General features: G+C 30.7%; 1 protein-coding gene across 1 annotated transcript; it reads left to right on the top strand.

The window, feature by feature from the left end:
* The first annotated feature begins 2,919 nt into the window (after positions 1–2,919).
* Positions 2,920–27,207, top strand: LOC139425208 (uncharacterized). The gene is made up of 2 exons (XM_071179098.1): positions 2,920–3,216; positions 25,567–27,207. Exon 2 carries the CDS (start codon positions 25,567–25,569, stop codon positions 27,205–27,207), a length of 1,641 nt encoding a protein of 546 aa, XP_071035199.1. The 5' UTR covers positions 2,920–3,216.
* The last annotated feature ends 166 nt before the right edge of the window (positions 27,208–27,373 follow it).

The following is a 27,373-nucleotide window of genomic DNA, read 5'->3' on the forward strand; positions in this document are numbered from 1 at the left end:
ACGAATTTTTACCTCATTTTAAAAAGTGTAATTTTAAATGAAAAAGCACAAAATTTGAACGAAATTGATCGTATAGTTCTTGAGAGACTAAATTTTAAATCTATAACTTTTTCAAAGTTAACTCAGAAACTATTTTACCAATTTCGCTCAAAATGGCGAAATATGCACAAAAATTAACAATTAGAGGTTCAAACTCTTAACTGCTTTCCTGACCAAACTATTTTGACCATATTTTGCACTTTGCGACTACCTTCGTATTTTGAGAGTTAAGAATCCAAATCCGTTGGGGGGAAATATGTTTATTCAGAGAAAATATGTTTTTGTATCTGTTTTCATTACTTATAATGCACTAACTAAATAACATATATAAAGTTAGCTCCTCAAATCATTAAGATCGAGTCGTAGTACGTGATAGACCGATTAATAAATTAAAAGTTATTCATGATGTTGCTTTTTTTGTGCACTTGTAGCGTATCTACCACTACAAAAATTACAACTACAATACACTAGTATATAAGACATATTAACTCGACTCAATGTCGGGGTACCCTTTCATAGATGAAAGTTGACATTGTCGATAACTACTCCCCCCACATTGATGACCTTCGGACGTGATGTGAACGCGCGTACTATGACGGTAACGCCCACTTCGATATGAACACGCCCACCTAGACAGTAACGCCTACTTCGATGGATGGACCACATTGAATAATTGACTTGCTACTTGTAACTGCGACATTATCCACCTCCTCGCACTGTTGCTACTCAGTCTCATCTTGATCATGCACAACGTCGGCTTGCATTCACACGACTGCAAACGGCGACACAGGAGCGACTACGACCGTGAAGTTAATACACCTCTCACATTCAGCACTCAAAAAGTACGGTGATCTTAATACAGCTCTCCCGGCTTCTCACAAAACAGCAATAATTCAACTAATGGTATCCGTTCATCGAATTCTATCACAGCTATAATTCTGGTGGGGGAGTACTGTAGCGTATCTACCACTACAAAAATTACAACTACAATACACTAGTATATAAGACATGTTAACTCGACTCAATGTCGGGGTACCCTTTCATAGATGAAGGTTGACATTGTCGATAACTACTCTCCCCACAGCACTGTACACCATCGGAAAAATGGAAGATCGATTTTTAATTTATTATCAATAATTGTCTATCATTCGTAGGTTTCAAACATAACTCCTCACGTATACACCATCAATGGAAAACCAATGTACAGATGGAAAACCAATTTTTACTTAATTATTATTGGTTGTATATAATTTGTACTCGGTATGCAACCTTTTAAAATAATTTTAAAACCATTTGCATTTTGACCCTCAAAGAACTACAGTCGGACGCATAGTTCCTTTAAGGTTTGAAGAAATATTAAACACAAATATTTCTCAAAACCATATTTTTCTCAAAATTACGTTTTTGAAATTGTTATGCATAACAGCTTTCTCAATTGCCATCCTGTTAATAAAAATTTTGTTTCGTGCATTTGTCTAAAGAAAAACGTTGAAACATTGTTCGATCTTTATTTAGTTTTAACTAACATGACATAAACACAAAAATACACAATCGATGCTCATTGACTTGTTTTTTACTTGCTATCGTTCCCAAATTTAAAAAAAAAAAAAAAAAATTACTTATTTCTTTGTGAAATCTAACAACTCTTAAAATTTTATACAGTAATGCAGGAAATTTAGTTTTAAATTGCTGAAACCTGAAATTTACATTGTTCTTAAAATTAAAAAACAATTATTTGTGATAATGTTAAAATTGTGTTCGCCAAATCTGAAATTTCATTCAACATAAATTTGTCCGTTAAAAAAAATAATGAATAAATAAAAAATAAACTGCTAAATAGTAGAAATAAAACATAGTAATGTGTATTTTCTATATTAAAGTAAAAATTTAACATACTCAGTTTATCTCAAGGTTTTAAAGAATTTTGGAAAGTTATTTAAATACAGTTCGTGTTATTTTAAAATTAGATCAATCCACTAGCTAAAATGCCTCAAAACTGCAATTCATAAAAATTATTCTTTCATTTTAATAAAATTATGCTGCAATTTGTTAATCTTTTTTTTCTCACTCTTTTCTTTTTGCATATTTTAAAAGATTTGTAATAGATCAAAATGATCTAATACGCTTCTTTAAGTAATATTAATTTAAATATTTTACATTGGCCAAATATTTATCTTTTTTCAAAAATTTATTCAACGAGAATGATAGTCACTGGAGTAGCTTTTCACACTTTCGCGAGATTAGCAGCTAACGTATTACTTGAATTCTATGGTTTTAAATTTATATTTACAAAAAAAACGTCATAATTCGACTGGTTCATCAAAATTAAACTGAATTCTTAAGCCTTGAATAATGCAGTACATTGAAAAGATGTGAAGAAGAGGTTAAAGAAAAGCCAGTATTGAAAAAGGTCAAAATCGTTCATTATCTCATTTTCAGAAAAAATAAAGAACGTATATCACACTATTTCAGTATTATAATTAAACGAAAAATGTATTACATATTCGATTAAAGAAGATTACATTTCCTTTTCTCATATTTTACTTTTTCATTACCTAATTATAAAAAAGAAGACTTCAACACCGGGATGTTTGAAATTTTTATCACAGACTTTAATTGGTGTGCGTTTAATATTTGGGCCAGAAACGAAAAGAAGTTCCATTATTCTTTAGTGACAATTAGCCATTGTCCATCGTTATCGCTGTCTTTTGGAGTATCATAATACACAGATTATCGTTTGCTTGATGGCCGCAACTACAATAGATTATTCCATCTGCAAATGGGAAGCTATTAATGAGCAATACTAATTGGTTTCAAAAATCCCCGTTGTACAAAGTGGCACCATTTGATCTTCTATAATTCTATTTTAACTTCTTTTAGAACGATTTCATCGCTCAATGCCCTCAAGTAAGGAGAATCCGTTCTTGTTCACTAACCTTGAGGGTGTCCTCAATATGGCGAAGAGAAAGCAAACGCCCAGAAGAAAAAGTGCTGGCAGATGGAGATATTGAATTGTGAATCGTGAAACATCATATTTATCCTTCCTTCTCCCGAGTTCTCTATCATCTTTTATCCCAGCTTACCAAAACATTGCTCTCACTTTCTTTTTAACTCTGTGCATCAGAGCGGGAATTAGAAAGTGGCTGATTTGGAAGCATCTGGACTATCATAGCAAAAGTAAGTTGTTTATATTAATCCTTTTATATTTCTTTCCAATATTATAATGCTTTTTAGAGACGGGAGTCTATAGAATAAATACTATTTATATAGACGAATTCGAAATAAATGAACTGTAGTGTTGGAAACGAATAGTTATTTTAATGCGATTCGTTTTTTTACAGTTTCAAATGTGAAGTGCGCTTAGTTAACAACAAATAGAATTGTGAAAAATGATGCCATCAATCAAGCAATAAAATTAAAGAAGTTTAATTTTAAAAAATCTTCTGCAAGGAAAATTAATTAAATTCCTTCAACCATGACATCTTGATATAGAAAAAAAAACGTAAATATTAATTATTAATTTTATGAAAATATACCATTTTTTCTGGTTATCCTCCAACTATTTTACCTGTAAAGATTAGCTCTTGAAATAAATTTCGTATGTTTTTTAATGTCTGAATGAAAGAAACGATTAAAGGGACTACAGATTTTTTCAATCATGTTTTACTTAGTTGATCAGTTGGTATGCAACTTAGTAATTCTGAATCAAAATTAGATGAAAAGAAAACTTCTAAAATAAACTTAAAGAACGGAGATGAGGCCCGTGAAATCTCTAACAGTTAGTCAGACATCAATCGAACTCTAACCGATAATCACTAGGTGATAATATATCTCCATACTGGGGTGTGACCATCGGGCACACCCCAGTATGGAGATATCAGTATATCAGACACTGAAATCTGACATACTGATTTCAGTGTCCATATCAGACACTGAATATGGACACTGAAATCAGTATATCAGACAATATTCCTTCTAATGCTGACTCTGGTCATAATATGTTTGTTGTTTTTTAAATAATAGTTTAATTTGTTTATTTACTCTATTTTAGTGTTACTACCATACTGTTTATAGGCATAATATTTAAAAAACACAGTTTTAACGTATGCATTCCAGACAATTCTTCCCCAAGATATCTGATGAAGTAGTTTCACCCCCAGTAAATATGTGGATGACTATAAACTTGGATTTAAATTTATATTCGAACTTGCATTGGTAAATTACATTGTGTTTTGCAATTACATATAGTGTGTTTTACAATTACTGTACAATTACATTGCGCATTGGTAAATTACATTATATTCGTGTACTGCACTGTAATGTGCTTGTGCTACATTTTTTTTAAACGACTATGCTTTTTTCATGCTATTTTTTTACGCTTTTATTTATAGGATAGTACAATTTTCACTTTCAAAATTTATGCATTTAGGATTCATGATTAAAAATGCTGAATTTAAGGGTTCCTTAAATTTATAATTCACTTTCCTACCAATAAAAAAACTTATTAACTAAAGTGATATTCTTATTTAAAAAGATTGTTAAATAAGGTATAAGCAGTTATCCGGAAACAAAGTTATTCGGGGTATATTTATCTTTTCCAACTGTAGTTTTTTGCAATGTAATTTGCTAACTTAATTGGCAGTTAGCGATAATTAATGAGTAGCACTTAGACTTATTATTTAGAGAGACAAATTTTTTTAGGTTCAAAAAGTTCCGGGACGAATTGTTGAGTACGTTTTATTTGAATCCTCTCTGTTTTTGGTCCTAAAACAACTGTAACCCTTAACCCTTGTAGTCCTGTGTAGATAGTAACCCTTGTTTCAGTGAAAAACTCAAAACAGCAACTAGTCACAAACATTTTCTGTCGTGTTTAAGCTTGCAGATCTTGTTAGCAATTCCATCCTATGTCAGTGCGTTATCGTCCATTAAAATAAAATCTGTACCCTTTGAATATCTAAAAAAAGAAACTAAATCGTTTGGCCATCCAATATAGTGCCTTCCAGGGCCATAAAACTTTTACTTCCATAATAGTTGATTACACTATACCCTTTCTGTGTTTAGATTTTCGATACAGAAAGCTGTTGCAATTTTTTAAGTTTTATTTTATAGCACATAAATTCTCAAAGGAATACCTGCAAGTGACGTAGTGTGGGTATCTCGATCCTAATTGGTTGATGAACCGTGGCATTTGTTAGCGTTAGCAACTGTTATTTCCATTCTATTTCAAGTAAACCAAGCTCATCAAGTATCAATTTTCTTAAGTGATACATTCTAAATTCTTTCACAAAGATTCTTTCTCGAAGATTTCAATTCTTTCACTATATATTTACACAGAGACTTAATACACAGGCACGAAGCTATGTGGAACATAAACAAAGTAATTATGTATCGAAGTTGCCAGGTACACAAAACAAAGATATATCACGGTAGTTGAAATAAAATACATAAATAATAAATCTAAGTTAAGTAAAAGAAATAGACGAGAAAGAATTATATTTCAATTAATTCCATGTGCGATACGGCTCGTTATTTAATTAACTTATCTTTAATTAACATTCTAACTTATGTGGAGAAACTTAGCTGAACTTTAACACGGCATTTTGCTTATAAACGATCAGCTGGCGCTGACTAGCTCACATTTAATAACTTATAACTCTAGAGATACTTAGCTCATTTAGCTTTAATAACTTTAGAGAAACTTAGCTCAAATTTAATACGCCATTTTACTGATAAAGATTAGTTGACACTGATGTTATAGTTCACATGTGTAGGTATGGGAGGTCTCCTTCTTCTTCTTACTGTGCAAATACCCAATTTCAGCTGTTTTTTCTTGTTGTTATTCAATTAAACGTTTTAAATTCGTTTGGTTTAAAATATCTTTATTACATAATCTTGCGTCTGGTTTAAAATATCTTTATTACATAATCTTTTAAAGCAGATGAAGACACTTCATTTTTGCTAATTGAGATGCTTTTCTAATTTGATATGCTATTTTTCCTTTTAAATAATAAAATTGTTTCCTCTAATTTTTTTTTTTTTTTAATTGAAGATCAATGGTGAAAAACGGTTAATGTCCATTTTTCACAAAAATGAATATTGGATAGCTACATATTTGTTACATTTTGAGGATTACGAAGTTTTGAAAAATCAATGATGCGGAAAATCAGTTCTCTCTGAGAGTTAGTACGTAGATTATAATACTGTGAGTATTTACGATGAACCCTGCTGCGGAAAAACTGTTCTTTTCCGCCTTGAAATTCTTTTTTTCCCTCAGAATTAGTTTTGATGGACATATACCGTTCATCCCAATTGATCTTCAATTATTTTATGTTTTTTCTTTGTCTCACAAATTTGAAAGAAACCTGATATATAATTTTCAAATATGTCTTTTTTTTCTTTTTTTGCTGCATTTTGAAAGCTTTATAATTTTTAAATTAATCAGCTCAACATAATATTACGAGATATTTAATATATCCCCTTACTGTGATGAACGCTCTTACTTTATTATTATTTATTCTTATATTTTATTCGAGGTCTGTTTTTTTTCGCGTTTAATTAGTTATCACTTTTAATTTTAAAGGAATATTATCACAGGCACTCACGACTATGTCAATCATTTTAATCATTGATTTGTAAACAAATAATTCTTAATGAAGTTCGGAACACAAGAAATTTCGAAATTTATTTTGGTATTAAAAAAATGCAGATATTATTAGTTTTTTTAAAAAATAGGGGGGGAATCATGTTTATATCTTAATTCCCCCTCCCCGCGTTGTAATGCTGAAGCTTAGAACCTTTTCCCTGAGTGATGACTTCTTTTTAATCTTTAAAATGATGTATGTAAAAAAATTAAAGAAGTGGCGTATGAAATTTGGAGAAAGTTGCCTTTTAGATATTTTTATAAATCAAAATGGCTAGTATTCTTTTTTTTAGAAATAGAAGGCTTTATTTTTAATGTCAATTCATAATTTTTTTTTTTAAATGATAAAAAGAATCAATTTTAAATTTAGAAATTTTTATTTATTTATATTTAAAAAAAGAATTATAGAATAACAAAATGTTAAAGACAAATAAAAGTTCGGATAATTTCAATGAAGGAATATGTAAAATTATTGATAGTAAAGCATATACATTTGTTTTAAAAATTAAAAACATCGCTTTTTATAAGTTTTTTACCTTTTTTTAAAAAAATAAATAAATAAAACAACAAAAAAAACGTTCCCTGGAAGATTGGTGAACAAATTTTGTATGCTTGTACATCAGCACAGAAAAAAAAATCAAAAGAATGCATAAAAAATTTTTTTTTCAAAGAAGTGCTCTAGACTTTCTCTGAAGAAGTTTTCTGATAGAAAAGAAGCTCTGATAGTGAGAAAATAAAAGAAGATGATAGCGAAGGAAATTATATAGTAAATAACTGTGTGAAAAGGCGTTGTGAATCACCGAATCACTAAATCCGCATATTAGTAAATCGGCAAAATAGTGAATCAGTGTATCGTTAAAATGTCGAATCCATTTCAGAAAAACTTAACCAAAATTATAATGATATCCCACCAGTAACAATTGAAAGAAAATTCAATTTAAGATGTATCCTAAACTACACATTAACTTTCAATGGTTTATTTATGATGATAACTATCTTAAAATTATCATGGAAGTTCTTACAAAAGCATTCGATTCAAATGTTTCAGTCATTTTTTTACGTAAAATTTCATAAAATCGATGAAGCTGCGTTTTAGGATTTATATTAAACATAGCGTTTTAGGAATTGAAGCAAATTATGTGGCAATGAAATTATGTGGCTTGCACGATACTGTAACAATTTATTATTCTAAATTTCAAGATGTTCCATTATTAAAACTGTTAACCGCAAATATTGCAAACAAATATCTTTATCGTAATAGTTGAAAAGGTATTAGTGGCCTTAATAATCCGCTTAAGTTTTATTTCACGATGGTAAGGAAAACATTACCGATTTTCGATTTAATTCTGAATAGGTCAATTTATTCCAGCTATTATTCCTTCGTGTTGAAACTTTTTCACTTTTAAATTTTCCCACACCCTAATTGATTTTTTTAAAAAAATGTAATACTCCTTCAACTGTTCTACTTTCTAGGGAAAACTATTTAAAAAGTTTACTTAAAGTTTTTTCACGAAGACGTTTTCATTTATAAAATATTTTTATTTTATTTAACAGACATAGAATCCATTTTCTTTATTTTAAGAAAATGAAATAAAATGTTTGCCTAAACAGCGAATCGAAGTAAATTTTTTGTGTTTCAATATTTTGATTTTAGGAAAATTATGGATTTATTATGTAAATTAACTTATCGGTTGTATAATTGATTAAGAGTTAAGCATTATTTTTTTAACTCGTAATTATTTATCAATTCACTAGCGATTTTAATAATGTAGGAGACAACTAAAAGCAAAGATAATTATTCATTATGTCATTAATAAACAAGAGAAACTTTCTTTTTTGTAAAGTAATGGCAATGGTAAATAAAATAATTTTTTTCCTTCTATTTTTGACTAATATTATGTAATAATACTAATACTATTGGGTTTATAAAACAGATGAAATTATTTAAAATTTCTTAGTTATGCTCAAAAATATTTTCGCGTATTTTATTTATCAAAACATTTAGATGCAATTAAAATATCTTGTAACAGAAATTGCATTAGAAATGTGTATTATTTTATCACTTGAGTTATATATATCGACTTTTCGGCTGTATCAACAGCACTCAGAACACAAGAGAACTCGTGGATCAAGCATTAGTACAAACTCTCCCAACATGAGTGAAATTAGTCCTCATCTGCCTGCACGGTGAAGAAAACCACAACAACCTTGTTGCGTTAACCAATATTTATTTGGTGGCGTAATCCACGAAGGCTATGTTGTTCATTGAATTTATATAACATAGCGAATAAAAAGTAATTAAATACTAAAGTACGTGTAATTGACTTTTTTTTTTAATCAAATAGAGCTATAATCCAGCAAATACCACTGATGTTATCTTTAAAATATTTGATAAATTTCATTCGTCTATATTTGAATTTAAAGCAATGGCTAACGCGTTAGCCAATCACAAACTTCCACTTGCTTTGCTCAATCAGCTCGAATGGTTCGTCGTAGAATTTTCTATTAGTGGCAGTGGTCTTACTCGTGCTTCAAATTCGAACCATACAGGGTGGTCCTAAAATATCTGCCAAAAATGTAAAGGTAGGTAGAGGGGACATAAATAAGCATATTTCGGATAGGAATGTGAGTGCGGTAATGGCACATTAAAGCACTAGCTTGTAAAGCAGTATGAATCAAGGGAAACTGAAAAGACAAGTAAAGACAAAAGAAAATTCGATTCCCTACCGGCTCAAGGCGGCATTACCGCACACACAATCCTATACGAACTATGCTTATTTAGGTCCCCTCACATACCTTTACATTTTTGACATATATCTTAGGACCACCCTGTATGTATGCCAAATTTCATCGATTTCAGTTGGATGGCTTAAGAGTCTATAAAGGACACTCACCCATGTGCAGACATTCATTTATATATGTATTGATTGTAACATAAAATTTTATGTATAAAATAGCGTATCGCGTAAACAGCTTGAACGGTTTTTATGTCATATCGCGCTTTTGAAATTTTCATTTAGTTGTTAATATTTTTTTTAAACACAAATGGCACAAAATTGAAATATTGCTTGAATTCTAGGGTTATTCCCTAAGCATGGTCTTGTCTTAGATTATATGAAACATAGCTTTGTAAAAACGCCATTTATAATTTGAGAAATTAATTTCATCCATAACGCGTGTTAATGCATACGAAGCTAAGTCTTTTCTTATTTATATGACATTAAACACTGTTATAAAATGGGCATTCTGTTGATTAAAAATTTTAAAAAAAATGGTATTTTAAATATATATTACAGTTTATGTTAAATTTGAACCATAATACTCATTAGTGAAACCACATTTATTTTAAAGTCTAGCAAATGAATTTCTTTTAATTAAAAATTGGACTTTAGAAAATTTATTGGGTAATTTGAAGATTTAAGTACATTAAGAAACTCATTAAGATAAATAATTTTTTTTAATATTATTTATTTATTTTTTTGCAAAAAAAAAAAAAAAAAAAAAAAAAGAAAGAAAGAGAATTTAAGTCTGGTCCTCTTTCATTCTGTCCACATATTTCTAAAAATTTCTCACCAAGTAAAACATATATATAATGATTATAAAAAACGCATCCTAACATATATATGATATTTAAACTCCTAACATGTATATAATACTAATAAAAAGTACATTTGACTGCGTTGTTTTGACAAAAATTTGTTTGTAACTATAAAATAAATTTATTCTTAATTTATCCTAATTCTGGATTTTGTCATCAAATAACTAAGTTAATGATATTTTCCTAAATTTTCTAAAATGAAGTTAATCCTTTCCTAAGTTACTTTTAGAAAAAGATACGTTTATGCTGCAATTAAAAAAGTGGATTATCTTCCTGCTATTATCTGTCGGTGCCTTTTATGCCTGAAGAAAAGAAACTTTCCATTTTTTTTCAAAACACCTGACCATCCTAAAAAAGAAAAAAAAAAAATACTGTTGCATTAGTTTTTCTTTTTATAGTAATAAAGACGCAACGAAAACACAAATAAATTAGCCATCCCCTTTCCTTTCCGTTCTTTTCTTATCGAACAACACATCTCTACCGCAATTTTCCTATCATCGGACATTTGATTAGTCTTTTGTGTTCGCTTTCTTCTCACCTTCCAGAAAGTCGAGAAACGGGTCACCTTTTAGAATTTAATAAGAAATCAAATCTGGGTTGCTGCGCCTTTCATTCAACAACTGGAGCACACGCTTAAAATTATGTAGCCATTAGGAAGCGGCATTTTTTTCTTTCTTGGTAAACTATGAGTTCCATTGATCTCGCTCCAATGGTGATTGATTAAGACAATATGGCTGCTGCTGTGTCAGTAGTTATTTACAGCTCGGTGTCTGAACCAAAATTAGAATTTTCTTGTTTTCATTTCAATTGGAATTTCCTTTATTTTCTGACTTCTTTTACATTATTGCAGCTCATTGAGTTCCATAAGGAAGCGTTAAGAGAGCATTTAAGAACAATAAGATAGAAATAAAACATGAATACTGTGGGATTTCTCAGAGCTTATTGTTATCAGTTTCATATAATTCATTCTAAAAGACAATAGCTTTTTAAATGTTGAATCGATATTCGATGTTTTGCAAAGCTATAATCCTTTGTTATGAATTCAGCATTTAGAAGTTAATAACGCTGTTTTTTTTTCTGGTTAAAATTATACATTTGAAAAAAAGAAAGCAAAAATAAACTCGATCGTTTCCCAAATGGAACATGAATTTATATTCCGCTGAACGTATGCAATATTAATAAAATACTATTATCCTCGAATATTTTTTTTCTATGAATAACTCCATTTTTAAATTCTGAATTGTAATTAGTGGCTGCAAACATATTTTTGGTGGTTTTGGTTTGCCTCTCACTTTCTTAAGAAAAAAAGGACGCGAATTGCAAATTCTTTAACGAGATACTTTTTTTAAAAAAGATCAAAATGCATATTTTTTCTCCATGAAAATGACAACACATTTTTTTTTCAATAAAAGGTATGTGATTCGTGGTGGCTGAGGGGATAGAGCGTTCGCCTTCCAATGAGGTGAACCGGGTTCGAATCCCAGGGATGACTGGTCGATATGGATTCAGCACCCAACTCGCACCGACCACAATGCTGACGTGAAATATCCTTAGTGGTACATGGATCATGAGTCCCTTTGCCGTCAGGCTAACCGTGGAAGGTTAAAAAGTCCTCCATGAAGGAAAATATCTACGAATACTTGATCCAGGAGTTTCCTTGTCTTCTGGATCGGGTTCAAAATTACAAGGCTACGAAGTTGAACACTAGTAGTCGTAAATCCAAAATTTTGTCGGCTATTCAACGACGGTTATAAAATGTAAAAAGCATCTATAATGCCTTGCGTAAAGATTGTTCGTCCACGTAATGTTTACGTAATACCTTAAGGCAAGCTAAAAATAACACGAACAAATGATATCCTTTTTTTGTAAAAACACATTTTTTCGATTAAGTACACATTGTAAAGTTCAGACACATAGCACTGCATTATTTTTTTTACTCTTCACGCATCATATTGTGCTACAAAGCTTATTATTATTATTTTTTAATATTTCAAAAATTGGAAGTGCATGTACCGAAAAGTGTTTTAAAGGAAAAAAGGTGATTTTGAAATCTACACATTCGCCTTAACTCAAAAGTTAATCATCCTAAAATATTGTTAAAAGTTAAACATTTGAAAACGTTATATATAACAAGGAGTTGCATAACTGATGTGAGAAGCTTCTAAGGGGTTCGAAGCACATCTTCACAATTAAAATTGCATCGAAACACATGCTCGGAAATGTCATCATACGCCGCTAGTGGTGTTTCCCAATTATGAATTTTTTCTTCATAATAGGAAAGAGCCCCTAGCCGCGTACGGCATTTCCGGGCATGGATCCCTATGTAATTCTGATCCTTATTATGAGTCCTTACTCCCCTTTTTTTCCAGTCGCCTTTTATGAGGTCGAGATTTCATTTCATTTTACTATTTTACTTCTCTATGTTAAAGCACATTCAGAAAGTAATAAGGTTCGTAATCTTTTCGATTTATTTCAAAAAATTAATTAATAGAATTTTTGATATATTAGATTAAATTTTATTTTTTTAATATTTTTTTTAAAAAATACCTCTAGAAATTTAGTTTAGAATTATTTCAATTTTATAGCTATAATTCCAGTGTAGTATTATTGAAACATCATAACGATACATTTCAAAATGTATTGCCACATTAAAAACTTTTTTATAATAATACATAATGCAGACAAAAGAATAATACTAATTTATTGAAAATGAAAAGGGAATGTATGATTATTAGCTACTGAGAAACAAGGTAAATTTTAAAAAAATCCTAAAAATGTGACAGATTTTTTTTTTTTTAATTGAGAAGCACGACAAGTTTTGTTGCTTCATATCTTATCTTAACTGAAGTTTGTCAAAGATTTCTGTGTAGAATAACTTATCTTTGACATCTATTTTTTAAAAAAAAAGAAAAAGAAAGAAATAAGAAATTATAACGAATAAGACCACCCCAAAATATTACTAATTTTAATGGTATACTGCATGAAATGATTAATTTTAAAATAGTGAAACAACTGAAATGAGTTATATTTTCTCAAATAAATCAAAGAGTGAAAAGAAATTAAGTTAATTTCACACAGCAAACGATTTTTTAAAATGTGAGTTTTACATAAGTATAAGACCACCTATTTCTCTTTTTAAAATTGTTTGAGTTTTCTAAATCTTTTAATCTTTTCTTCGAAAATCTTATGTAAACTGTAACTTTGCACGGCTGAAAACGCAAACGATAATACTATAAAGAAATTACGAATTTAATTTGTTTATTTTCATAAGATGTTCACTCTGTCACACTGAAAAGAATGGAATACCTGCAAGTGATATAGTGTGGGTATCTCGATCCTGATTGGTTGTTAAAACGTAGCATTGGTTTACGTTAACAACTGTTCTTTCTATTCTAGAAATTGTTCTTTTCATTTCGAGAAAGCCAAGCCCGTCAAATATCAAAACTTTTAAGTGACACATTCTATATTCTTACACAAAGATTTCAATTCTTTCATCATATATTTCTTACTTAACACAAAGACAGACATGAAGACATGTAGAACATAAACAAACTAATTATGCATCGAAGTTGCCAGGTATACAAAACAAAAATATATCAGGGTTACAATAAAATACATAAACAAATAATAAATCTTAGTTAAGTAAAAGAAGTAGAGAAGGAAGAATTATATTTCAACAAATCCCATGTGTGATATGGCGCTGTATTTAAACTTCACGTTAATTAACATGCTAACATATCGCTGGTTCAAAGTTAAAACACTTCGGAAAACATAATTATTGCTGTTTGAATGAGAAGTGAGTGCAGTTTAACTATGAGTGTCGTTTTAACTTTGAACCAGCGATATGTGGACAAACTTAGCCAAAGTTCAACATGCCATTTTGCTTATAAACGATCAGTTGAAGCTGACGTTATAGATCACATGTGTGGGTATCCGTGATCTTTCTCCTAAAGTGCAAATGTCCAATTACTTGAGCTAGAAATTTGAAAAATTAATTTTTTAAAGGCTCTGGAAAGTCGGAACGTGAAATATGTAAGTTAATTAAATGTTCTAAGACTGCTGTTCGTAATATTTTAAGCAAAAGAAATTCTAATGGAAAATATAAGAGATCCGGCAGGAAGCGTAAATTATCAACTCGGGATAAGTAAAATACATTTAAAAACCTGCTATGAAACAGAAATTATCTACTCGCAATCGGAAAATAAGTTATCCAGAAAAATAGTGTATCAACATCCTTTTAGTTTTGTAAAAAAGCATATTTTTCCTATAATATAAAAAATCCTTACCTATAATATTTTACCTATATATAAAAAAAAATATGATTTGATTTTTTTAAAAAATCGTTTCATTTAATTCAACGAATCCTGCCTAGAAATATTATAAGCTCTTGAAGAATTGCAATTTTTAAACCTTGAATCGCTCTTTCACACAGTCGAGATTCAGTCATTATTATACAATTCATTGTATCTTTTTATGTATACTGGAACTTCACAGTTCTTCCAATCGGTCAATTTAAGCTAATTTTAAAATGTGAGCTCAACAATAATAATGTTTTCTTTTATGCATGAAAATATTTTGATTAATCAAGAGAAACGCTTAAATAATTATAAACAAGCTATTTTAAATTGAAAATTGAAACTTATCATTATTCATTTATTTTTCAAATAGCTATTTTAATAATGAACTTGATCTCATAGTAAAAACTAATCGTCAAAAACCCTCATTATCTTTTTTTTTTTTCATTTCATTAGAATGTTAAAATTAACTATTTTTTTATTAAAATTATTTAATGAACTCAGAATTGGGGGCGTTGAGCAGCCGACCAAATTCTGAGTTTGACTATCAGTATTCAACTCGGCAGCCTTGTAATTTTTATTGTAATTATAATTTTTAAAAAGACTCTTTATGGAACTAACCCGCATTTGCGTCACACGGAGAAGAAAACCACGAAAACCTCTCATGATTAACCCGACTCCAAGTGGATTCTAACCCATGATCTATCTACCATTGAGGATATTTTTGAGGCAGTACTGCGGTTGATGCGAGCAGAATTCGCATTAACCAGCCACAGCAGAGATTCGAACTTTGATCACCTCATTGGAAGGCAAACGGTCTGTTTCCTTAGCCACCACGGCTCAAAATACACTATTTAGACATTTCTATCGACATAGTTATTCGTGATATTTAACTAAACTCAGTGGCGCGGCAGTCCAAGGCGGGCTCAGGCCTACCGCGCCTTTGCCAGTTTTCTTGAACCTGGGCTCTGGGGTAAAAAACATAGATGCTTAATCCATTTTATTTAGCCCTCAAGCATGCTTGATGCTCACTTTATCAAACCACTGAAGGGATTAAGTCTTGTTTTGTACGAGGATTGAACCCCTGACCTGTGGAACGTGAGCGCGAAGCGATACCACTCAGTTACCGAGAGTTGATAGTTCATTATTTCTTTAAAATATTTGATGTCTTTATTTATCTTGAATTGCTCTACTTTTATAATCACCCGTCCATAATTTTAGAAGAAAATATCCTGCATTAAGGAAATAAAATTTATTGAACTGGTCATTTATAACTTATTTGTCATATTGAATAAGATCACCCTAACTTTAAATAGAACTTTGCCGATTTAATTGATTTGTGAAGCGCTTTAAGCAAATCTACTAAAATAAATTTGATTTAGGTGCTTACATAATTAAAAAAAGAACAACCCGGACTTCATAATTAATTCCTGTTAGCATATCGAAAGTAATAGCTGATTATCAATCAATTTTCGCCAGGAACGTGTAAATGTTTCAATAAAAATCAATAACAGCAGATGATCGGTGTCTCTAAAAAAGACAACAACGGTCATTAACCTGTCATTTGCCTTACTAAATACCTCTCACAGGTATTATTATTTATGTATAAGGATCGTCTGCTGTTTTCCTGATGACTGAAAGTTAATCATTAATTCAACTTCTTAATCCTTCCTTATTCAAAGCTTCGAACTTTTGATTTCATTGATAAGATATTTAGGTTTTTGAGTCCTAAATGAAATTGTTTCTCTTAGTAATTATATCTTCATTAATTGCTAGCATAAATTTCTGAACTTATACCCGCATTGAAAGGGTATCAGTATTTTGTACAATGAAAAAAAAAGTTGTGGAATTAATATTTAGTTCTTTTTAATGTTTAATTTATCCAAACAAATTGATTTTGCTAAAATATTAGGTCATAGGGAATGAAATTTGTAGATTGGATATGTAAACAAACAGGACGTTTCGGTCCCGCTATTTTGGTTTAATTAATGGTTAACTGTTTATGGTTTAGTTAACGGTTTCCGTTCCGTTAATGTCCCTTACATTGGTATTTTGCATATTGCGTACAAAAGAACGTTATTAAAAGAAGAATTCGCGATATTAGCAAAACAGATTTTTCTTTTTCGTGAATTTTATTTAAAATATCCTTCAGTAGATAGTTTTTTTTTCAATGAATATCATTAAAAATATCTTTTGTACACTTTTTAAAAGCCGTTATTCAGTTGATGTTTTCAGAAAATTATTTTTTCGTTTTTAATAATGATTATAAACTTTTAATAATGATAATAAATAAAATAATGAAATAGGCAAACAAGGCGGAAGGGTCATTTTTTTTTAGAAATATTATAAAAGAGATAAAAAAGAAAAAATTTAGATGAATGAAGGTAAAATATAGAGAAAATGTTATAAAAACAAGATTTCAGAATTTGCAATAAAAAATTAGGTGTAAATAAGATTTTATTAATAAGAAAATGTTATTATAAGAAATGTTATCAATACTAGACCCAACTATATATGTTATTGAAATGAAATCATTAAAACTGAACTGATATCAATAGAATGAAAAAAAATCACGTGAATTACGCATTACTAAATTGAAAATATTTGCAATTTACTCAGATCGGTCTACCCGAAACGTTTCTAACGTTTCTGAACATAATGAATAAAATATTATTATTTGTTAATTTAGTATGTATTCTTAAAGTCAGTTTTCTTCACAAAATTATTTCAAAAATTGAAAAGAAAATATAGTATCAAACAAAGAATTATGATGTCACGTGTAAACTTGTGAACTGAATCGTTTGAAAAGTTGGCATGTATGAGTGAATTTTTACAACTTTTAAGTTGAAATGATTGGGAGCTCGCTTCACTGGCTCCGTGTCAAAGAACTCACTCACTGATTCCGTAAGTACGTTTATAGAATCATTTGCTCGAAAACAATTTATTTATTGACTTTGTTTATTTTTTAAAATTTTAACAAATTTTTTTTATTATTTTAACGTATCACTACAATCCTTGTGGTACAAATTATTTCAATAATTTGTTGTGTGGAAAATCGAGAAATATTTTTTATAGAAAATGCGAAAGTAAAGTTTATTTATAATTTAGCGACTAGGGATAGTTATAATTATTAATGATTAAGATTAGTATAATTGATGTTGATATGTTGGGATATTTTACCGAACTAAATGTGGGGACAATAGCTTTAGATCGATGCTTAAGAAACAATTTTTAATATCATGTAGTGAAATTCAAATTCATGAGATCAAAGAAAATCCTTCAGGAAGACTAGTTTGTCACAATGTTTGAATCTGTAGTTACTTTGTCTTCTGGGTTGGATTCAAAATAACCAAACTACAGAGTTAAATATTGATGGCTGTTCAACGACGGTTATAAAATGAAATTAGATTCTAACTTATAAATCAAATATTTGGTTCTTAATCGAAAAAATGTCACATGTCTGTGTGACATCATCAAAATTGCCCTCTCAAATTACTTACCCATTGTCTATGGCCGAAGATATAAGTAAAACCGAGTAAAGGATACGTAGAGGGCAGGGCCGGCCCCAGGGTAGGGCGATCCGGGCGGCCGCCGGTGCGCAATGATCTAAGGGCGCCAAAATGATACTTGTCAAGATTGAGAGGCGGCAGGCGGAATTTATCATTTTTATTTCTAAGCACATAATTCAAATAATATAATATATTTAAACATTAAGGCAAAATCTAGCTGAATTCAATTCAACATGACAAAACCACTCAACCACCGCCTTTCAAGAATTGACAAGTTTTTCGGCCCGTGGCAACACAACTGTACAGGAAACAACAATTTTGAAGCAAGGATTGAAAATAGGTGCAGTTTCTCAGAGACTCATTGATTCTGGGATAAATCACTGGTCTGACGTTCTTTTACGCATTATATCAGTCGTTAAAATGCTAGGCGAGAGCTCTCTAGCTTTTCGAGGAGCAAGCGATAAACTGTATGAACACAATAATGGAAACTTTTTGAAGTTAATTCAGTTATTGGGTGAGTTTGATCCAAAAATGGAGGAACACGTTCGCAATAAAGAGTCCTCAATAAAGAAGAAATCTAGGGAAATACATATCTAGGGAAAACTATACAAAATGAAATAATTGAATTATTGCATGACAACATAAAGCACCACATCAATGAGCAAGTTGAAAAGGCCAAATATTATTCCCTGATTCTTGACTGTACTCCCGATGCAACAGGAATCAGAGTCTGAAGTTCAAGTTAATATCAACGAACATTTTTTGGGTTTTCTACCCATTGAGATATCAACAGCTAAGGAATTGTCGGAGGTTTTACTAGAAGAGCTAGAGAAAAAAAGGCTTAAAGTAGAAAACATGCGCGGTCAAGGGTATGACAATGGTTCTAATATGAGAGGAGAAAAATCGGGAGTACAAACAAGAATCAGAAATATAAACCCCAGAGCATTTTATGTTCCATGCAGCAGCCATTCGCTAAATTCGGTTGTAAACGATATGGCAAAATCCTCGTTTGAGGCAGCCAACTTCTTCAATATTGTTCAAAAGTTACATAAATTTTTTCCCCTCTTCTTTTCGTTGGACAATATTACGGAAATATATTGATACTTACACCCTAAAACCATTGAGTGATACGCGATGGGAAAGTCGAGTAACTCATTAAAAGCTCTGCGGTTTCAAATTCACGATGCTTTGTACAGCATACATGACGATTCAGAAATCGATAATATGGTCAGAGACGAGGCTAGCGGATTATTAAATAATTTGAAGCAGTTCAAATTTATATGCTCTGTTGTGATCTGGTACCAACTTTTGAGTCATATTAACCCCATCAGCAAACTGTAAATTTTGATTTGTCACAAGCTATTGATATGCTTAGCAACTGCAAACTCTTCTTTGAAAACCTGAAATCAGATGAAATTTTTGAAAGCATCATTTTAGAAGCAACCGAGCTTTAGAGATTGACGTGGAAGCTAATTTCGAAACCACCACAGCACGTCATCGTGTCAGAAGCAAAACAAGAACGTTTTTGTATGAGGGCCCGGATGAACCCGCTCAAGACCTCAAACAAAAATATAAAATAGATTTTTTTTTCACCCTATAGATCAAGCAATAAATGCCTTGGAAACCAGATATAATTTGCTGAATACTCACAGTAATTATTTCAGCTTTTTGTATAATTTTTTTGGTCTAAAAGACATGGCCAGAAATGAGCTACTGGTTAATTGCAAAGATTTGGAAGTAGTTTTAACTGATGAAAATTCAAGCGATCTTAACGCCCTGGAACTAGCCGATGAAATAAGCATTGTTTCGTCATTATTAACAAAAAAGTTGAAGTTCTCAAGTTTATCGCTACACTTAAATTCGCACCAAACCTCAGCAGAGCATTAAGAATCCTACTTACATTGCCAGTCACTGTGGCTTCAGGGGCAGGAAGCTTATCAAAACAAAAAATAATAAAAAATTATCTCAGAACGATGCAGACGCAAAATCGTCTCAATGGATTGGCAATGATAGCTATAGAACACCAAATTAGTGACAAATTAGACTTGAAATCACTGGTTCGTGAGTTTGCGAAAGAAAAGTTAGAAAAAGGACATTTTAATTACTTCGGTTAGTTCGAATTTATTTATAATATGGGATATTAGTTTAGTTAGCATTACTACACTTTAATTTTTGTTATTTTGCCTTAAGTGCTAAATTGCTTATCTTGTTATCTGATGATTAAGTTTTTAATAAAACGTTTTTTTTAAATATTTTTTTGACTTTCTGATATAGTCGCATGGGATTTTATGGGATTAAAACGGGGGGGGGCGCAATATTGAGGTTTTGCCCGGAGAGCTAAAATGTCTAGGGCCGGAACTGAGAGGAGGAAGGATAAGTAAAAGTTAGCAACCGAGTTGGTAGCTAACTTTTTTGGTCATTTGCACTGCTGTTACATTGAAAAAGAAACACTTTTTTGAGGTTAACTAATTTTGCTTTGTCTGCATTAACAAACTATTGCTGCTGCAACAATCCCAAGAATTTTGTTTGGGGCAAATTGTTGTTGTTGTTTCCAATGTCATTTGCCAATACTAGCAAGGCTGCTTGGTAAAGCCAAGTGAATTTTAAAGTATAGGGTACGTTTCTTGCTTTTTCAGTGGCGCCATGTATGGCCAAAAATACGTCCTTCAGCCTCACACATGTCACTACCCGTTTATGAGGCGGAGTCATTCATACATCCATTCATTCATACATCCATTCATTCATACATCCACAGATCGTAATTTTGACCTGAACCATAGAAAGATCAATCTCCAATTTAGTAACCCCAGAGGAATGATTTGCTACGGGAATATAGAGGACTTTGTGACCCGACAGATTTAATGTGCACCAGTCACCATTTACTTCACGAGGAGTCTTCGGCCGGTGGGGATCGAACTCACGACCTGTTGGACATAGGCGCAACGCCGTAACAGACAGGCTATCTTGGGCATTTGGGAGAAGTACCCGTCTTTTGTGAAGATTTTACCGCTTTCTGGAATCAGTGCAGAGTATCAGCTTTTGCTCACTAAACGCTCTGCTATACCAATTCTTTTAAATATTTGGTATTATTTTATGAGGAATCTTTCAAATTTTCAAATGTAAGTTCTTTAAATAGCGTCCTATTTTAGCGTTGTCACATTTGCCTTAAAACCGATAAAATTTAGGTAGACACATTTTTTTTGTAATCATAATAATTCATATTTGTCCGACATTCTTAAAATTTTTAAAAATAGCCTACGAGGCGAGATTTTTTTTCTACCAAATGAAAAATCACTGAAATTAAAAGTTTTCCATTTATTTTATTTATTTATTATTATTTTTTTTACGTATCTTTAAGTTGAAACAATACAGAGTTAGAGTAACTTTTCAAATATTAAAAAAATTAGATTACAAACGCTTTTAATTCACACAAAAATGATGTTTTTAACGAGATAACATAAAATACATAAAAATAGTCATATAAAGATGGACAAAACGTAACAGTTACGAATCATTGTTACAAATTCACTACAGTTATAAAAAAATAGCTTTATCAGAGCCTTCGGAGAACAGCCTAAAATGTTTAGAAATCCCCATTTGATTTTTTCATGTCATTCAGTTCATGATCGAAAATCAGTGCCACTAAGTCATTAAATTAAAATAAACTAACTTAACGTTTCATTAATATAATTATTATTTTTAAATGAATATTTCAAGTTGATAAAGTTCAAGTCGTATAAATAGTTTTAAATTTTACGATCAAACTGTAATACACTTTTGAACATAGATATATCCCCTCCACTCAGGGCCCGACTTAACTTAATTGGGGCCCGGGGCAAAAATTTCTTTAGGGACCCTTCTCTACTTCATTACTTTAGTTATGAAGAACCAAACTTTATGAAGGTATTTAAATTTTTTACCTTATTATACATATATAAGAAGAAAATCGACTAGATCCTAAAATAGCTATCCCACATCCAATGGTCAGACGAAATATTGTTCTGTCCATTTTACTGATTTTCTGCAATTCTATGTCCATCATGCCGAATGTTAACTTTGTCATTGTTAACTAATTGTTAACTTTGTCATCTAGCTGCGAAAAATTTATATCCTTGCTGACATTAGGGCGGAATTCAGCAAAATTTTTACAACTATGATGGTTCAGTCTTTGGTTCAGTTAAGTCAATCAGAATCCTGTATTTTTGCAAATATATCGCATTTTGCGATATCTAAAAATACAGGCTTTTGATTGGCCAAATTTGTCCACCCTAATTGCGAAAATTTAGCTGAATTCCGCTCTAGAAAGTCATGGATTTATGAAGCATAGATCTTTTGCGCTCATACGATAGATTAAAAAGAAGCTAACTTAAAACTGATGGATTTTACACTGTACTGATATTTTGTTTAAAAAAATTCATATAAAAAAATTCATATAAAAAAGATTGTAAAGAAGGAAACCTAAAATAAATAAATTAAAATAAAATATTTGATTTGGGGCCCCCTCTGATGTGGGGCCCTGGACAACTGCCCCGTATGCTCCTGCCTTAGTCAGGCTCTGTCTCCACCTTCAAGTCAATACCCGAATATACTCTGAGGCAATCATTTTTATATTGTTTTTCCGATCGAATCAGTGTTGCACTGATTTGATGAAGTTAACTTTTCCTGGTATATAGGCTATATATGTATTAATTTTTTTAAATTAAAATTATGAGTGTTTTAGATTAGTCAAGTTCAAATTATTACAAATTTCTTCACACTTTTCAACATTTATCATTTAGAAGGAAAAAAAAAGAAGAAAAAAAACGAGCTTTCCTTAGGGTTTTGTAGTATGAAAATTTTAAGAAAAAGAAAAACTTTAATCAACTCTTGCCCTAAAAATCATTTTCGTTCACAAGTGTTGCTTTTTGCATAGTTAATCACGAATAAAGTATTTCGGCACGTTCCGAGATCAGCATAAAATCACTCAGGTGTAAAGGCGTAAAAAGAATGGTGATATTGAACTTGAATGCAATTATAATTCCGGCAGGGAAGGCAGAGAAGAAGAAAAAAACATTCAACCTACTTTTTTCTGCTAGGTTTAAATTCATTCTGTCAGTAAACGGACCGTTGAACAATACTTTCTCCATCAATAGCTTAATTATTTTCTTTGAGAAAAGATCAGATTATTTGACATTTTTCTTTTTTTGTACAAGATATGATTGGGTTGATTTGCTATGAAAAAAAAAATACTTAGATTTATCGATGAATATTTCTTTTACTTGTGTGAAAGAGGTGCCGATTGCTGCTTGATCAGTAACTATGGGGTTAACTGAGTTGGATCAAATCGGATTTTTCAAACAAAAATCCATTTTTGAAACAAGAAATTTTAATTTTCAGCAATAATTTAGATTTTTTTCAAGTAATTTTGTACTTAAAATATTGCATAAGTAACAAAACAAATGACGAATGGACGGTGTGGTGCAGAATGGTTTAACCTTATATTTCCCAAGAACCAATGCCACCAACCTGTGATTTCTGGTTTCAAATTTCATTGTTTGTAAATCATGTCAACTCATTAAATATGTAGAGATAATGCTATATGTAACTCTGCATATGTAATGCTAATATGTAAGATTCATTAAATATGTAGAGATAATGCTTTTTTTAAAAATGCGTTTTGCTAACTCTGTCTGCTAGTACATGGAACTGTTTTATATTATTATTATTATTATTAACTGTTGTATTATTATTAACTGATTCTTTTGGAACATTTACTTACACAAAAGAAAATTTTATATCATAAAAAGCTAATTTGATATAAATAACCATTATCACTTGTTTAAATATTTTATATAAATTCAAACTTATTAATATTTTAGTTACATTCTCCAACCTTGTAGTTTTTCCCATTTTGAAAATGGCATTCAAAAAAATAAAATATCTTAAATTGCTTTCTTAAATTCATGAAACGTTCATTTTTTAATCATAGCATCTTTTTTAAATCAGAATCGAATGTCTCATACTTCCATAAGAAAAATGCTTAATTTATTAACTTGTGTATATTATTTGTATTTACACAAATTGAAAAGAAAGATTTGTGTCAGCATAGTGATAACGAAACTTTTTCCAAAGGTGACATTTTCACAACAAACTGTTCTTTAGTGTTGTTTCCAAATAGATACTGTTCAAGTTCCTGGAATTCCCATTAGTTGGCAACACATTATACACAAACATCTTATTGTATACTTTGAAATTACAACACTTAGCTTAAGAAATGCTGTCGTTAATCATTGTTAGAGATATTTTAATTACAAAAATAAAAAGAATGCAAATTATTTTAGTTGATGTAGTTTTTTTTATACATTTTTACAGATGATTCAGGAGCTTCAGTTTACAATTAATTCAATTTTAAAAATAAATTATAATCTAAATACCATTACACTTATATCAAACAATTAAAATTGAAATTGAGTTGCATCATGAATAATTATTGAAAAACATTAAAAAATAAACAAATCAGAAAATGATTTCACTGATACATTTTTTCCTTTAACTTTTGAAATGACGAAACAAATTGTGTTTCTGTGTAACCAGGCATTTTCTTTAATAGCAGATTGACAAATATTTTTGAAAAAAAAGGAATTATTCAACTTACAAAATTATTTTTAAAAAATATTCAAAAAGGTTATATTTAAATGGATTTTATAATGCCATGTCATAAAAATTGTGTTTCATCTTGTATATGCTTTCAGATTCTGAAATATGTATGTTAGCAATATTAAGTTTAAAATAAAATTTAGCTTTAAAGATAATGTTTTACAACTAGGAATCGGTAAATTTTCATTAAAAATATTGTTTCTATTATAAACATTATTATTGCAAAAAAAAAAAATTCCAATTAATAACAACTTTTTTCCGATGTATATGTATAAAAACTTCATTAAAATTTTACTTTTTTCTTCATTCGAATTCTGATATATATAAAGGAATTATACGTTTTAGAATTATTAGAATTATATATGAAAAGAATTATATGTCATTTGAAAAGTGCTTTACGTCATTATACACAAAGTACTAATGTAATTTTGATAATTGAAACTTAATAACACAGATCTATACTTTTAATTATCTTTAATAATACGGAAATCAATGAAAGAAATCAAACAATCTTATATTAAATTGCTTTATAATATTATATCTTTTAAAATTTCCTTTATTTAGCTTTGTAATTTCATTTCTTAAAATAATCATTTGATTTTAAATCAATAATATTTTGCAGAAAGAAATCAGTTAAAATTTGAAAACAGTAAAAATCAGAAAAATTATATCCTCGCATCACTGGAACAGGAACACTTTTCTTTCACTCATACTTCTTATAATTTCATAAATTTTTAATTACTAATTGAACTCTCCTTACATCTCAAAACAATCTATCACACATTTTCTGTAATTTTAAAATAAATTCAAAACTCTGCACATGTTTAACAATATTATTTTCTCTTACAGATGCAATCTCTCAGTTACCTTATTTTGATGTCACTGATATGTCTTTCCATCAGTTTCACTCCTCCCAAAATCATATATGGCGGATGGATTCCTATCCTTCCAGGACATCCATTTTATTTTGGCTCACGTTCAGCAAAAGCTAAACCTCATCTGCAGCACTATACAGAAAGTCAGCCACACTATTCAGATCATGGCGGACACTACTCTTCTAATTTGCATTCTCCGGATTATCCTTCACATTATCATCCTCATCATGAAGAAGGATATTCAAGTGGAGGACATTATGAACATTCTCATTATCAAGACATTCCGTCCGATTCACATTTCCAGGGACAAGAAAGACATAAACATGTATCCGTTTCTGATCATCCAAAGAGTCCTTATTCCTACTATCCGCACGACTCTTTATATGACAAACCAGCTCCAGAGAGACAAGTAGAAATCAAACCTGTATACATAGAAATTCCCAGAAAACCTCACCATGTGTATGAAAATTCGCATAATCCTGCTCCTTATGCCTCACCACTAGTCAAAGAGTTGCGCCCTGAAGACCTAAAGGCAATAGATCATGGTGGCGAAAAGGCTTACCTTAAAATAACTGCTTTAGGTGATCTGTCCCATGATGCTGTTAAACCTATTGGTCACATAAGTTTTAACGATCTTCACTACGATCCCAAATCAATACAATCTCCATCAATACACAATTTGATGCAGCCGTCCAGGAAACTTTATAAGGACCATAACACCGTTTATTACGTTTCATCTGGTTCTTCCAATCATAATTTAGACACACCGCATCCTCAGGAACATGAACATAGCAACGCATATCAGCCAATGAATAATTTTAGGGGAACTGATTTTCCAATTGAAGCTCATGGATCACTACATCAAAACATAAAATCTCACCAAACCAATGCATATGAAGGTGGATCAAATTATTTACCACCATCTCATGGAAATTTTCAAAGAAACGAAAAAATAAGACCTGGAGAAAAATATGTCGAACTTTATGAATCCCCTTCAGAGCAGAGCAGTCCCAAAAAGGAATCATACCATTCCACATTAAGTCAGTCTTATGAACATAAGCAGTCTTCAAAACCAACTTATTATCAATCAGCCAATCCTGTAAATGTACTTGGTACCACAAAACCAGCTTATGCTTTAGGGGGCTATCAATACAGCAACTTGCCTAAAAACAAAGCCGGTTTATCGAAAGTGCTAAAAAATTCTCTACTTCCGAAAATGCTCGGAAATTATTTCGACAAATCCGCAAAAGTGGGAGGTTTATACAGAGAACCACCGGTATTAACTCACATCCAAGGTACTCCAGCACTCGTGGAGCGTGAGGTGGCTATTGTCCATGTTCCTGTTTCAAAACAAACAGAAAATTTAAACGATGGTTCACGTGACGTTATGTACGATACAGCTAGTTCGCCACCCTTAACTTCATTAAGAGTTTACGATGGTTCAACGGCTAATCGAACAAACGGTAATCTTGCTGCTTATGGAAATAAGTATTATGCACAACCACAAATCTACAGTGATTTTGGAGACAGCCAAATCCATCAAGAAAAGTCCATATTTGTGGGTACGAATGGCTTAAATACTAATGATATTCAAAANGCAATCTTATCTACGTGAGTATTTTCAGCGTTATTTGTTTGCATATTAAAATGTAATAATATATATATGTAATGAAATTAAATTAATATACAGTATGCATTCCGACAGAAATTAAGAAACAAAAATTGAAAAGCCACAGTACCGTTTTTGTGAAACTTCCGATATCCAAAGCGAAATTAGTTAT

This window comes from Parasteatoda tepidariorum, chromosome 3, assembly GCF_043381705.1.
Source record: "Parasteatoda tepidariorum isolate YZ-2023 chromosome 3, CAS_Ptep_4.0, whole genome shotgun sequence".
NCBI classification, from domain to species: domain Eukaryota; kingdom Metazoa; phylum Arthropoda; class Arachnida; order Araneae; family Theridiidae; genus Parasteatoda; species Parasteatoda tepidariorum.